The sequence below is a fragment of the Limulus polyphemus genome, unplaced genomic scaffold, assembly GCF_000517525.1.
Source record: "Limulus polyphemus unplaced genomic scaffold, Limulus_polyphemus-2.1.2 Scaffold1018, whole genome shotgun sequence".
Lineage (NCBI taxonomy): Eukaryota > Metazoa > Arthropoda > Merostomata > Xiphosura > Limulidae > Limulus > Limulus polyphemus.
The window spans coordinates 181,841-197,969 of record NW_013666628.1 but is presented as its reverse complement, the minus strand read 5'-3'; the positions used below and the strand labels follow the sequence as shown (position 1 = coordinate 197,969).

At 33.8% G+C, this 16,129-nt stretch overlaps 1 protein-coding gene across 2 annotated transcripts in view; it reads right to left on the bottom strand.

Moving 5' to 3' along the window:
• The window catches only part of LOC106461720 (intersectin-1-like), a 223,110-nt gene that overhangs the window by 89,621 nt on the left and 117,360 nt on the right, over positions 1–16,129 (bottom strand). For both annotated transcript variants that reach the window (XM_022388749.1, XM_022388750.1), the window contains exons 22-24: positions 15,088–15,149; positions 14,199–14,263; positions 6,675–6,862 (exon numbers count right to left, since the gene is read on the bottom strand). In XM_022388749.1, the coding sequence (XP_022244457.1) occupies positions 6,675–6,862; positions 14,199–14,263; positions 15,088–15,149 (315 nt within the window). The remainder of the gene's footprint in view (positions 1–6,674; positions 6,863–14,198; positions 14,264–15,087; positions 15,150–16,129) is intronic.

The window sequence follows — 16,129 nt, the reverse complement described above, 5'->3', positions numbered from 1 at the left end:
TATGTAACAAACAGTAGTTCTGAGGAAAGAAACCAGAATGTAATGTCTCTACAAAGGATGGTCAGGAAATAATCATCGATCTCGCTAAAGAGTTGCCAATTCAAGAAATTGCAAGATCTTTAGGATCAGTTCAGTGTCGATCACTACCTTTCGTCCACAGTCTCAGTTGAAGGGATACTACTAGCTTCCTATATTTTACAAGTAAGAGGGACAGGTTGGTTGGTATCCAGCAAGATCAGCATTGATGTCATTGAAGATTTTACATAAACTGATGACTCATCTCTCACTGGTGAGGCTATCAATCAGGCAAGGGACTTGCTGATTGATGTGTACACGAAGAATGTGGAAATGGATGGGTCTAGTCTAGCAGCAATCACAGCAAATAAATTTCTCAACAACAAGACTATGTTAGTGATGCTGCAACCTACTCAAGATGCCTTCATGCACTACCTAAAGAGATATGCTCTGGCCACAATAATTGACAAGACAGCGCACATAGCAAATCCAGGAGTGTCCCCATTCGATGAGCATGGATGCAGAGCTTATACCGGTGCCTGTTACCACACCACTGTGGCCACACAATATGTCAAAGTCAGTCTCATGTGGTGCAAATATGGTTGCAGTAATAACTGCTCCTGTGCCAAGAAAAAAGTACCATGTTATCTAGGGTGCAAGTGCCATGGGTCAGTGGTAAAATGTTCCTGTGCACAGTACTTGGTACAGTTTCATGAAAGTAATGATCCTGAATCTGATGTTGATGATAACTGATCTCTTAATTTTGTTGTGTTCAATATCCATATTTGACATTATGTGCATATATTTATGCGTGTCTGCTTTTGAGATTTACATGTAAATGAGCATTTTTTCTCTAAACATAAGTTATAAAAAGCAGTAGCTGGGAATACTATATATGATATTCATCCTCATGTAGTAGGGAATATCCTGTTGGACTGAATCTAGTTATCTCTAAGTTTATTGCAATGTGTTGACTAAGTATTTCAAGCCTTATCATTGTCAGTGTTAGATAAAATATAACTTGCTGTTAAAGATGTTTTCCCAGTGTCATGTAATAATCAGAATTATCTGGGATAGTTCCCCTAGGCATTGTAACTAAGATTTTGAGTTTATATAACATCAATGTGTTAAAATGGATTTTACAATTATATTTTACTAAACATATTACATGATGTCAATCTAGTAAAGATCCTTTGGCCAAAAAAGATGTAACAATATAGTTCAAGTTAAAATCTAAGGTTAATAAAGACATCTATTACAACTTTAAATTCTCATGTATGTCATCTGTATACATCAAAAGTAGGGTGTCCGAGCGGTAAAAGCTACCATCAAAGACCATGCTGTGAAAAAGCTACAGTAGCTGATCCCTTGGGTTGTGCACCTAGAAAGTATTATTGGGTAATAGTAGTAGAAATGAAATAACATTCACAATCTTTTACAGCAGACCATGTCTGCTCAACCCTCATGGCTCCTTGGGTAATTACAGATTACACTAAATAAAAAAAAATTGAGATAGAGAGAGAAAATATTACACTGGATATATGTTCGGAATTATGAGGAGATAGTGGACCTCCATCCACGTACAATATATGAAATCAACTTTGATCAAATATAAGGGCCATGCACCCCCCAACCAGATAGCTTCATATCAAAGTTCAAACAGAATTACGAGTAGGTTCCCATGGAGGCTGGTGCCACTCCTACTGACATATGGGAAAAACATCAAGGGATCAGAGTAGGAGAGCCTCCAACTTCATCCTCTTCTTCAAGAGTGGAGGAACACACTCAAACACTCGGGAGGAAAAGCCTCTGTCCGCCAACCTAGCAACTGGAAAATGGGGGTGGTAAGGACTCCCTAATTCCATTAGTAGTCTGGGGGGTAATATGTATTGGGGAGCCCTAAGGAACAGTGCTCTGGAAACTGTGCAACAGGTGAACCCAATTAGCTACATTTTTAAAAGCAAACCGATCCTGATTTATTCAACCTGAAGATTGGCAGGATCCCCTTTAGTATAACTCATGATAGTCCATGAGTATTGGTGCATAATACCATCCGGTAGGCATCTAGATGGTTTTATGGAACACTCCATTTTGACAGAGCCTGTGCAACCTGTAGTAATTATAGTGAAATTACAATGCAGGATTGAAAAGAGAAAGCATACTTGCCTGAGTAACACTCACCCAGTGAAAAATAAAGGGATCCTGGAAATAAAAGAGAATATAATTGACAAAAATACTCACCTCTGGTTAAAGGCTAACAGAGGTGGTCAATATAGGAGTTAGTCGAAAACCCTCAAAAGAGGATACTACCACACAATGTAAGTAATGAGATAGGAAAATATTATGAGTAGTACACATACCAGTCACACAATGTCTTCCAAAGGGCATTTCAACCATGTGGCTAATGACATAGATAAATGATGAATCTGGTGAGATGTGACATGCAAAAGATTCCTCTCCTGTAACGATAATCCATTATAGGTCGTCTGAATCAACTTGCAAAACCACCTCGTTAGGGTAACAGGAGATAAGTTACAGGAAATAGAAGGATCCCAAAAATTGAACAATCGATTCCTAGTACTTCAAAATGAGTTAGTACAAGACAAATAACACTTGAGGGCCTTGACAGGACACAACAATAAGGATCGATATAGTCATAAAGGTGAGGAATGGCTGGCAAATGGATTGGTGAGAAGGATCTTTTCTTTTCCATGGTTGTGAGTATTGGGAAGAAAAGACCTATTGGGGTAAAGCAGGTCAAATGTGGAATGATAATGAGTCCAATGCACATGGTTTGTTTGTAGTTAAGCACAAAGCTACATAAAGGGCTATTATCTGTGCTCTGCCCACCATGGGTATCAAAACCTAGCTTCTAGCATTGTAAGTCTGCAGATGTACCACTGTGCCACTGGGGGCCCCAATCCACATAAATTGCAAAGAATCATCAAAAAACACAAGCCAACAACAAAAAAATTACAATTTAAGAGACGGGTGAAACAAAGAATATGAAGCTAAGGGCTCAAAGGGAGGATGAGACAATGCATGTAAAACAACAGTAAAATACCAATTCGATAATTGAAGAGGTAATTTGGGCTGAAGAATACAAAAAGGATTTGAGTAGACGTGATAGTACTGAGGATTCAAAAACCTTTCGATATCTGAAATATCAAAAAATAGCAAATAAGAATGCCTTATATAAAGCCACTGTAGATGAAGCAAGCATCTAGGTGGAGAATGTCTGATTGAGGTTGTCTCAAGAGTGGACATTCCTGCAGATACCAAAGAAGCAGAAACCATGTTTGAGCTGGTCCAAATGGTGCAACCAAGATAACTCAACAGGGAGTGGAAAGAACCATAGTCAGAACCCCAGGGTAATAGCCGATTCGGAGGAAAGGCATACAGATGTAAACCTATACAATTCTGACTCAATGTACCTACTGCCAATGCTTGAGGATGAGGTATCAGATACCATACAACTGCAGTTGAGAGTACCAATGAGTCTCAATGGATTGTTGGAGACCCGACCTGAAATCAAATTTACCAAAACACCTCATGATGTAGCATCCATTCTGTCAGAAGAATCTGGTTGGGTGATCTGAAGTACATTTATCACTCCTGGAACATGACAAGGTAAAAGACTGATAATACGAAGGGAATGAGCCCAGTAGAGGAGATCCGAGGTACTAAAACAAAGGTCTTAAGAATGTGTGCCTCCTTGACAAAAAATCAGAGATACCACTGTGAAATTGACAGAAAGAATCATGACAATTTTTCCCTTCAAGACAGACAGATTTGAACCATTGCCTGGAGTTCGAGAATGTTGATATGGAGGGTAGACTCATTTTCCGTCCAAATACCCTGGAACTCCTGACCTTGAAGATAAGCTCCCCATCCCTGAAAAGATGCATCTGTGAACAGATGAATCTCAGATGAGGTGGTGGAATGGGTACCCCAACAGTAGTGTTGGTCTGATCCAATCACTACTTGCAATCTACGCTGTTGCTTCTGAGTCATGAGACAGGATGATCCAAAGAATGCATGATTCATTGGTCGAGCAGTGATCACTGAAGGGACTCGTATAAGTAAAGGTTTAAAAACTTAACTAAACAGGCCCTGATCCTATAGAATAGTCACCACCAAAATTGACAGCACTGAAGTCTACAAGCAATGGAAGGATGGATGGGAACAGATGATTGAGTAGTGGGGATGGGAAAAGAAGTAGGATAGGAGACAGAAAGAGGAACAGAAGGAACATGGGAGAGACAGGAAACCAATGAAGATAAAAAAAAAACATTCGTATGCAGCCCCAGCATATGACTCCAAAAAAACAAGCACTCCAGCAAAAATCTCACTGGCAGAGGAAAGGAGTCAGACAAAGGTATCTGAGATGAAAGGGAGGCAAAAGCACTCAAGTAGGAGGATCATCTAGTCCCAAGATATTCAAGCAACATATCAACCAAGTATGAAGTGATAAAGCCAGGGAAGAGAGAAGTGAACGAGAAGATAAGAGAAGTGAACGAGCATCTGCTGAAAATTCCTCAGAGGAAGGGTGGATTACCATGGAAAGTAGGTGAATGGAGGAAAATTAATTTTAAAGAGGTGGGGAATGTAAGACCAAGCAGGAAAAAAATTAAGCATAAGAAAGTCGAACAAGACTGAAGAAAAGACTTCAGCATTTAGAGGTCAAAGAAAGGCAATACGGCTTGATGTTATGCAAAGGTATATGAGATAACAAAGAAGGAGAATGAGGAATGCATGCACCAAAGTTGGAGTCAAAGTGATCAAATATGAACTTGCATATCTGGAGAGGGAGGCCAAAACACAAAAGTAAGAAGTAGAAAACAAATTACAAGGTGAAGGAGAGAATTACAAAAGAGTAGGTAGATTCAAGAAAGCATGAGTATTGGCGTAGGCAAAGGTAGGTGGTGGGAAAAAACTTCCAAAACCTCTTCCATCACGAATGGGAAACATAGGCGGAGGTATTTCAGTTTCAAAAGAAGGTCCAGGCTGTATGAAAAACTTCACAACCTGCTACACACACAAGCCATCACAACCCAAAAAAACTAAGACAAATCCAATGCTGTTTTAGTTGTTAGTCTAGCATGTACAGCATCTAATTGTCTTTCACCATAAAAGTGGAAGTTATTGACACTTCTGAAATAATAATAATGTGGAAATAAATGACAACAAAAGCTGCAGATGTAGAAAATGTTCAAAAACGAAAATCCAACAATAAATATTTACACAACAGTTAATTTCTTTCGAGATATTTCCACTAAAGAAATGTCTACATAACAAAAGTTCACAAACAAAAAAGGTAAGAAGTGATGATTTTCAGGTTTTATATATGGATGTGCAGAATTCTTTATAGTAGGTGTCTGTAACTTGTTGGCAATAAATTTCAACAAACAGCATACAGTGTTTTAAAATGATATATTCATACAAATGCTCATTACACAGTTAATCACAACAGTTGTATCAAGAGCTCTTTCTGATAACTACATACACTTGTGTCAATGAACAACAAATACGTTGTAGATCTCACAGAAAAGTATAGAAGGTGGGCGTAGCATTCATCAAGGGTTGGAAAATTTATATCTGTTTCTTAGAGAATGCAACTGCAGACTGAATCTCACGTGAAAATAGTTGAGACACACATTCATTAGAATCTAGACACTCAAGTAGATTGGTAAAGTTGAGATATTTCATAGCATGTGAATCACATGAGAAAAACTGCAGTTTAAGTATTTTGTTTCAAACAAATGAATAAAATGCTAGATAATATAAAAATTCAAATTATAATGTTAATTTCATTGAAATATATTGCTAGTAGAGAGAGATTCAATTAAATTTTGAATGTTATGCAGAACCATGCATAGAAAGGAATGTAAAAATGGCATCTAGTGCTATAAGGTTAAAAGAAAATGCCACTATGTGCTCTTTACAGCTAAACATACAAACACACATCCTAGGTCTATTTGATTGTATCTCTCACCAACTTTGTTGATCTTGAACTACATTTCTGGACCCATATTTATAAATGGCCCAATTGAGGCCTAGAACTTTCCACACACTACGAGATATTATGACATAATAATACTCAAGAAAAACTAGTAACGTGACACAATAATACAACAATTGCCAATTAAACTACACAACATATGATTAGCACAGTCAAAAACCTCCAATAAACTATCAATTCTAAGAATAACTAAATTTAACACTCATGCTATACTTAAATCTAACGATGATTGAACAATCAGTACAGAAGCCAGCTGTACTCCTACTGGAGAAGGGTTGCCACATGCTTATTTGCATGCAACAGCAAAGCAGTATCAAGTGGAAATGAGTGATCTTAGGTGGAAGTTTGAAAACTGGTGGTGAGCAAAAACTATACATATATAGAGGGCAGCACTGAATCAACAAAGCTACTATCTGAGTGGAGGTTAGGTATAATATAGGAAGAATGTTTATTAATAACTCTTATTAGAGCTACTAATAAGAAGCAAATTTGTGATTTACTGCTAATACTGAAACAATAACAATATAATCTGCTGTCTTGACAGCTACAGACTGATTTAACTACAGAAGTATTATATTAAATGATCCATGTCAAATAGCTTTAACATTACTGTTACCATTTAATGTTTAAATCTTACCTCAACTGGTACAGAATCTACTTTACTGACATAATTACTAGGAAAGATGCCACTCCTGTTTCCAATGTTTCCTGTCCACCAATCCCCTTCTTTCTTGGTTACCAGTATGGTGTCTCCCTGTTGAAAGCATAAATCTCCAGGCTCCTGGGACTGGAATGGGTACATGGCTACAAAATATTCAGCTTCTTCTAGAGAAAATATATCAACAACAGATATACAATTGACTAATTACCTAATTAAAATAATACTGCTTTTAGTATATATCATATTCTTATGCTATTTTTCCCAGTATTTCCTATACCACAATTACACCTTTAAGCATCTTTCTGCTTTCAATTTCATAATTGTACATAAATACTTTCACACAATGGAATATATATCAAAATGGCTCAAACTCTATTGTGATTGATGTTTAAAAATCTAAAGTCTTAAAAAGAACTTTCAAAGGTAACAACAATCTACAAGTTACAGATAATACTGACTGCTATGTATTGAGGGTGTGAATTTATTCCAACACCCATAGAATCATTACAATTCAAAAATTAACTGGTAAACCATATTATTTCAATTTCTCATAATAACATATCAAATTCTTACTTTATTAGATTAGTACAATAGTGGATTAACACATATATTTCACAAGTACGTAATTGCCTAGTGCTACATGTGCTAGTCACTAAGATATAAAAGTGTTTCAACTGCAGATAAGAGACTTATGACCAAACCCATTCTTTGCATTCAATTAAACATAGTTTTTTACCTGTATAAAAAAATTTTGAATATTTTTTAAACATGTTTTTAAGTGGCAAATTTTTATATAATCCTAACTTCCTATTATTCACAATTTCTAGAGCATTTTTCAGAATGCAACAAATTCAGAACAATTATGTTCACAAAACTGTAAAATCACATGTTCTTTTTTCCTAACCATAAGTTTCTTTCTATAATACCCCTCAGAAATGCAATAAACAAGTTCTGAACAACAACTACATAAATCCACAATGTTAATAAAATTTTGCATGCAAAAAAATTATTCAAAATCCAATTATTCCAAACTAACAACAATAAGAAGAAAACAGTAATACTAACAACAAATTAACATGCCTAAAAAAACATAGCTATATTTAACTATTTTCTTCACATTCTGTTCAAACATAATTTATGCATGCCTTAAACTCAATAATCAGTGACTTACACAGTGAAACAACAAATACTTTTAAATTATTTGTTAGTCAAATTAATATTATTTATTAGGAAAGTGTTGTATGACACCAAAGTTATTATTTTAAAAGTTATGGTATAAATGCCAAAAGCTGTGGGAAAATTAAAAACCAACAGGCCTAAAATTTATGATAAAACTCATGTTAACTGCAGATATATTTATCTTCACATTCCTCTTAACCCTATTGCCACAGGTATTTTTCACGGTGCATGACACATGGTTTTAGCATCTTACATTCAAAATTTTATTGAACTACTTTTATGTTATACCAGTTAGTATAGCAGAAAATCTTAGCTAATAATCCATATTTTAATAATATATAAGTTTTAAGTTCTTAATTCTCCAAAGCAATATTAAAAAGAAAATCTTGAATTTCCCCTAGTGTGACACATAAGACGCATTTTTTCTAAGCATCATCTTTATTTTATCCAACACTGCACCAGTAACTATAATTACACATAAATTACTCACTATAAAATTGTCATTGCTCAGAAAAACCATGATAAATGAGGATTTGAGTCATCAGAATATTTTCCTGTTGCCTACTGTACTCAGTACTCATTAAACTAAGTAGATATAATTTGATTTAGTAAACATAATAAAAGAAAAACCTCATGTTTACAACCAATGTAATTAAAAAAAACATATTATATCAAATAAAAGCATTATAATTTTAAACACAGTCAAACATCAACAAACATAAAATCAAAGAACCCATCTTAACTGAATAACACATCCCAAGATATCTTTACTGAGTAACTAAGTAATTTCCACTCATGAGACTTCTTGGTTTATACCATATATACATTCCTGCATCTAAGCAAACTACTTGTACCTGATTGTGACAAAATCTCCTTTAATTGAGCATGACACAAAGTTTTAGTGTCTTACATTCAAAATTTTACTAAACTATTTTTTAGTATACCATAAAATCTTAGCTAATAATCCATTTTTGATAGTATACAAGTTCTAAATTTTATAATGCAATATTTAAAAAACCCTCAATTTCCTTCGTGTGACATTTTCTTTAGGCATCTCCTCTTCTCTATTTTATCAAACCACCCCTACAATAAGTATGAAATTAAGTGTAAAATAATTACTATAAAACAGTTATTGCTCAAACAAACCATAATTTTTATAGCCTTCAATTTTGTTTGGTTACAGAGCTATCAATTAGAAAATCAGACCCCCCTCCTGCCACATCTTCTCTTGCGAGATTTTGTAATAGTTCTCTCTTACGTTTAATTATATATATTACCTATATAACCAATAGAAAGCCAAGGTTTACATCTACCAAATGATATATTGTCTAACATTTTGTTCTGAACAGCTACTCATCAATTTCACTCAAAGGTATGAGCTCCTTTCCCATGGGAAAGCTAACGACTAGCTTGTGTGAACTTGTAATACTTCTTGTTGCATAGTTAAAAAAGACAGATAAGTTTTAAGTTAAGGGAAATTGCCTACTTTTCACATGTTATTATTCTATGTTTTAGGTGCATTATTTAATTAAATAAAAATTATTTAGTGAGTTACTACCATTAGTATAAAAAAAGTAGGTTAAGTGTCATCGACAGCAAGAAAAAAGATCAGAGAAGTAATTTATTTCTTGTTTTTCATGTTTATTCTATATTTATTGTTATAAAAGTAAATAAAATGTAAAAACAGAGATCTTTTTAGGTTAGTTAAAGTTAGATTAAGTAAAATATATAATAATATATTAAAAATATTTCACTAGGCATGAATGCAAGCAGCTCGGAGAAGCTCATGGGTAATGTAATTCGTTAGCATAACATGAGCTGCACGTGGCGAGAGTGATTTACAACTTATAATGGTGTGAATAGTAGTTAGACATGGTTCAAAGGGCAATCAAAACGGAAAGAAAATAATACAATTTAATTATAAATAGATGTATACTGTTAAGAGCTTAAAGCTACTTAGGTTTGGTTTGGTATTTTGAATTTCGCGCAAAGTTACACGAGGGCTATCTGCACTAGCCATCCCTATTTTAGCAGTGTAAGACTAGAGGGAAGGCAGATAGTCATCAGCACCCACCGCCAACTCTTGGATTACTCTTTTACCAATGAATAGTGGGATTGACCGTAACATTATTACACCCCTATGGCTGAAAAGGCAAGCATGTTTGGTGGGATGGGGATTAAAACCCGCGACTCGCAGATTATGAGTCGAGCACCCTAACCAACTGGCCATGCCGGGCCAGCTACTTAGGATAAATGAATGTAGTTTAATGCTATGTTTGAAATCATTCTAGAAAGAAAAAGAGGGTAATTTAGATTTATTTTTGGTGATTACAAAGTCAGTCAAATTGACCAACCTTGTATACAGTTAAATAACAGATAAAATATAAAGTTTTACTCAAAACAAACATTTGAAATGTATTTGGAAAGTTTTAGGGATTATGCGAATGAAATTTTAGGTTTTTTAGATGAAGAAAAGTTCTTCTAATCTTAACATAAAAATCACTTTACACACATTCAAGGACAAATCTTATTTTATAAAAAAAAGTTTTTTTTTTAATGTTTACGGAAAGTCTGCCAAATTTCATGAAGATATACACAATGTATTAAAAAGTTACTAGTATCAAATCTATAAAGTCTTCGAACAAGTACAAAGAGTTCATGTGGTCAGTCAAATCGATATGCTAAAAACTGCTTTACAAACTTTAAGACTTTTAATAATAAAAAAATTGATATTTTGCATATGAAAGCATTGTTTATTGATAATCTGCCAAATTTCGTTAACATTCGCTTAATAATTTAAAAATTATAGCATGAAAACTATAACAAGCATAAAATGGTTACAAGGTTGGTCCCAGGGACCGAGCCCGTGCTAAAAGAGTTAATTCTTCAAAATCTTTTGAAATTTGAGCCATATATAAACAGTACTTTACATAATATTTTCTCTCTCATCATATGACTCAACTTGTCGAGTTCTGGTAATGAACAAAGAGCTCTTGGACAGTGACTTGTGGAAGAAAAAAGATAGATCTGATATGATATTTTCAGACACCTCTGATTTAGAATCCCAATGAAATAATTATGAAGTACATGAAAAAAAACCTAAGTTAATGTGTTATTATTTTAAGTAAATTAAAATTTCAAAGCATAAATGCACAATTAGACATACACATAAACATATTTGATTGTTTTTGAAATTTAATTGAGGTGTTATTACAAAATTAATATAACTTTATGCATTTGATAGAAAATTAACAAATTTCACTTTTTCTAAAAATCAATGCAGTAGATTTAATAGAGGATGTAAGTGTACTGAGCCTAAGAACCAGTTAAAACTAGATAATGAAACTAAAATCAGAGTATGCAAAATAATGATCTCATGCCACATTCAATGTTGTACCAGATCTAAGAACCAAATAATATAATGTATATTAATCCAAGGCCTAAAAATCAATTACTATTACAAAGGGAGGCTAGAGATTTAAATAGTACAATAAACTAAGCCTAAGTTAAAATGAGTACTAGGTGAAAATTCCAGGGTGCTGAGAGGCACTAATTACTCATGTGGGGAACAGATACTTTGCAGGAGGTAGAAGAGAGTTCCTTTACTGACGTTATCAATGGCTTTCTGGCTGTATACTGTCCTACTAATTTTCAGTCTTTTGTAATTTGCTTTCAATTCAGCTTTGCTAAAATGAGCACAATATCTGGTTGGACAATCAAAGCAGACTAGATCCATAATGAAGATGTTAACTGGTGTCAATTCTTGGGGCAAACCAGTATTGATGGTGATCTACTCGGATTACCAGCATGGTTCCATATTTCATGATGCACCTTTTGGTATTGCAGTAATGACCTATTTTACACTTGATATACTGATGTCTATTCTGAGACTTTTTCCAGCAAGAATGGACACTTGGACTCTATTGTAGGCATCTTTCAGATCTAAAGCTATTGCAAACATGTTCTGGCAAGCTTCACAACCTTTCCATATATCTACTGTGAATTCAGCAGCATTTATTTAAAAATAAATCCTTGTTTCTATTGCACTGTGATAACTACCTGATGATGAGGGTAGCAGTGATTAAGTCTGGTAGGGAAGTGTTGATATTCTGTTATTAACTTCGAGACATTGACTTCTGTGAGCTTCTTAAAGGGGGTGATTCTTACACCATCTCTACATGTATTTATGGATCTGTGTTCTCTTGGCCAATCTAAACATGGCTTCCATATTAACATGTTCTTGTAGACTGGATAGAGCTTTTGTAACTTTCTTGTCACCATGATCAGTCTGGTTAATGTATTTGTGTATGGAGGCCTTTGCTTGGCCTTCATCTGTATGAAGATGGGTACCATCATCCTTGTAAATGCCCGACATGTTTTATTTTTGGTTCCTGTGCTAACTACAGCTTGTGAAAATACCAGTATAAAGTACATTTTAGATACACTTAAGATTTCCCTTGTCACACAGTTCATTCCATTTTTTGTTTCATGCTTTTGAAGCTGATCACTTGAAGAGGGAACAGGCTTTAATACATGCTATCCTTTTTTCCTTCTGCATGGGTTAATTCATGCTTTATCCCCATGAACTTTGCATGGATTTGTCTGCATGCTTTCCAGGTTTATTAATACCACTGTTTCACCAGTATGGAGTGTTCCTTTTGTAGGTGTTATTGTCCTGGATGTGCTCAATGATGGAGAGATGCTCGAGAGACTGCTACGAAGACTAGCATCCTTGTATGGGTTTGTAGATTGTTTTTAAGATATTGTGTACTTTAATCTTTACATTCAACTCCCTAACTCTAAATGTGCTCAGTCAACCTGACTAGCCTTGTTACCCACTTTTTTTAAGTATGAATGCAGACTGTAATAGAAAACTACAACTGTTTATCCCAAAAGCTTAAGGCTCATAACAGTATATCTCTGTTTATGGTAGCTTTAATTGCTTTGCATTCTTTCCTACAATTTGTTCTTGCTTAATATAACATGTCAGAAGTTCTTTCAGCACTTCTTGTTTGGCATGTAATTTGTGTGCCATTCAGTTGTTTGAAACACATAGTACTTCAACAGAGGCAGAACAGCTGAATAAAAATTGAACATTACCAGTGTTTCTTCCCCTTGGAATAGAATTGTATTATTTTTTTTTGTTCACTTCTTTCCATTTTCAGTAAGTGTTTTCTTTTTTGAGATAAGGTAATGCATATCTCTGAGCTTTTCCTTGCTTCCTTTCTCACACATAGCCAAAAATGATAGCATACATTCAGCTTTGTCACTTACGCCCAAGAAACAAAAGTAAAAAATCATCAGAGCATCCCATATCCCTTCCTGTCCTCCATCTTAACACCTGGTTTTCCTCTGGTCATTGGTGAGGAGATTCGGCTTCTTTGCTGGTTAGCTTCTTTTCTGGTTTGTTTCATGTGCCCTTTCTAAATTTCTCAATGCAAATGGAATGTTTTCCATCGTTGGTTGGTGGGTCAAGGGTTTACCCCTGATCAACCAACTGTTCCCGTTACCTAAACCTGTTACCCTATAATATAATGTAAGGCACAGGCTACTCTCAACCATACCTCGTGAAATATTTAATATATATATTATTTCTTTATCTTACCTACTCTAAACTTATCTTATGTAATAAATTACTAATTCTTAAATTTTAGATACTTTTAGAATAATAAATAAAGAATACACATGAAAAATAATACCCACCTGGATAACTTTTTTTTTTTTTGGCTGTTGATGGTCAATGAAACTTAACCCTACTTTTTATACTAACAGTACTATTACATTAAATAACTTTTAATTTAATTACGTAATGCACTTAAGAACACAGAATAATAACACATAATAAACAGACAATATCATTACGTGTTTCTCAAGGGAATAAAATAGACAATTCTTTGTACATAAAACAATGTAATATAATACATCATTTGATAGATTAAAACCTTGGCTTTTTACTGGTTCGAAACAACATAGCATTAAACACCAGAGAGAACTACTGGCAATTTGTGAAAGAGAGGATGTAACAGGTGGGTGTGGCAAAAGGGGTCTGATTTTTCTATTTCATGGTTATGTAACCAAATAAGATTGAAGTATTATGCCTGATCAAAATTAAGAATTTAAAACTTAGATTAAAATTTGGATTATTAGCTACATTTTTATACCAAGTTTGTTAATATACCATGATAATAGTAGTTTAATTAAATTATGGATGTAACTCACTGAAACCTCATGACATGTGTTAAAAAGGACGCCTGTATAGATACAGTTAATAAAGTAGCTGTATGCAAGTTATATTTCTAGGAAACATCTTCTCCTTGTTACCTGTTAATGCAGTCTGAAAGTCTTCCCCGAATGCTGTCAGAGTTTCAGAAGGAGACTGAATAGTACTAAAACATTTTCAAAATGAAAGAAATAAGTCAGATTTATATATTTTAATTTAACATGAAAATGTGTTGTAAAAAATAAAATAAAAAATTACTCCCTTTTGAGCAAATTAACTACTTGTTCACCTAGACAAAGTATCATACTTCTTGGTACTCCTCACCTATAGAACGAAGTATCTTTAATTCTAGGTACTTCTCACCTATAGAAATATTGTATTTCTTATACAATACTTACTCAACTGCTCAAAATGTACTTCTTTTAAACTATTAACTCACTTGCTCAAAATATCATACTTCTAACTGCTCAAACACTTCACTGAAATATCTTACTATCTATTTGCACACCTCTTTGAAATAATGCATCTTTCTATTTCTACTTATTTATATGCTTCAGATATTTCTAAAAACTAACTCACCTGCTTGAAATATCATATTTCTTTCTGCCTACTTACTGACCTCCATGAAATACTATATTTCTAACTACTCATATACAGAAATTTCATAGATAACAAGCCAAGTTTAACACTGGTATAAAATAAGTTAATGATAATTTTCAGTATATCTATCGTTTCACAAATATGAAAAAAAAAAAGCTTGCTTTTCAAGAAAATTCTATACTTTAAAGATGACAACTCCACATAATAGAAACTATAAATGATTTTCTCGAGAGAGATGTATGCAATTTCAAAATAAAAAGCTGAAATTTTGCCAGAATATTTAACACATACATTTTCTGAGATATATCAAAGTCAATACTATCCCTAATGTACTAAAGACTTAAAACTAGACTATAAAATCTGTATAGCTAAACTAATTAAAGTGATTACTTTTCTTGATTCCTCAGCGGTCCAGCAATTAGCTTCACATAGGATTTGGGGAACCATCCCACCTACAAAACAAGCAGAATATCCAGTTATCATTTCCCTTCTAGCTTGAATTTTTTTAAATGAAGCAAGATATATAATCTAATATAAATATTATCAAGAAGCTATTTTAACAAAGAATTATATAAAACAAACTCATTTGAATAGTATTTTAATAAATGTGAACAGTTAATATTTGTAAGAACAAATATAAGTGTCTTCTACCTTTTAAATATATAATACACAAATAACTTCATCTGAGTAGGCATGTACTTCGAATTCATAGTACACATTCAATTATAAGATTATACTGGGTGTGGAGGGTATTCAACAAATTAGGCTTAGATTTATATATCTGCAATAATTACAAATGGTTTTCAGATCACCTTGATCTTTTATATACATATAAAGTCAATGGCCCAGAATATACCTGGAAATAGCAAGTTATTTGAAAAAATGCTTTTTGATTTGAGGGTCAACATGAAATGACTAAATCTAGTAAAAAAAAACAATAAAATAATAGAAATAAAAAGTATTTTCAAATTGTAACTCACAATAAGGGTATGCTTTTGGAGTTACCATGCACAAACAAAACCTTATACTATTAACCTGAGAGTACTTGGAAGCATATTAATAAGCAATCCTAGCACTTCTTTACCTGGAAATGTTGTAACATGTGCAACTAGGACTCCAGTTTCATTAGCTAACTTAAAAAAATAAAAAAAACATAATAGTTGTAAATCCTGTAATAATCAAATGAATAACACATGCAGGCACATCTTTGTCCTATCAGTATCGTTTATTCTCCTTTTATGCAATAGTTTAACAATAAAATATAGATACTGCCAGAGAAGCTGCAACTGTTTAGACATTAACATCTGTGTTGTCTACTCTTCTTTTGTGACAGCTTTGTTAAATGACCCCATCGCCACGGGTACCCTTTACTGCCCACGACACAAGGTTTTAGTGTCTAAGATTCAAAATTTTACTAAACTACTTTTGTTTT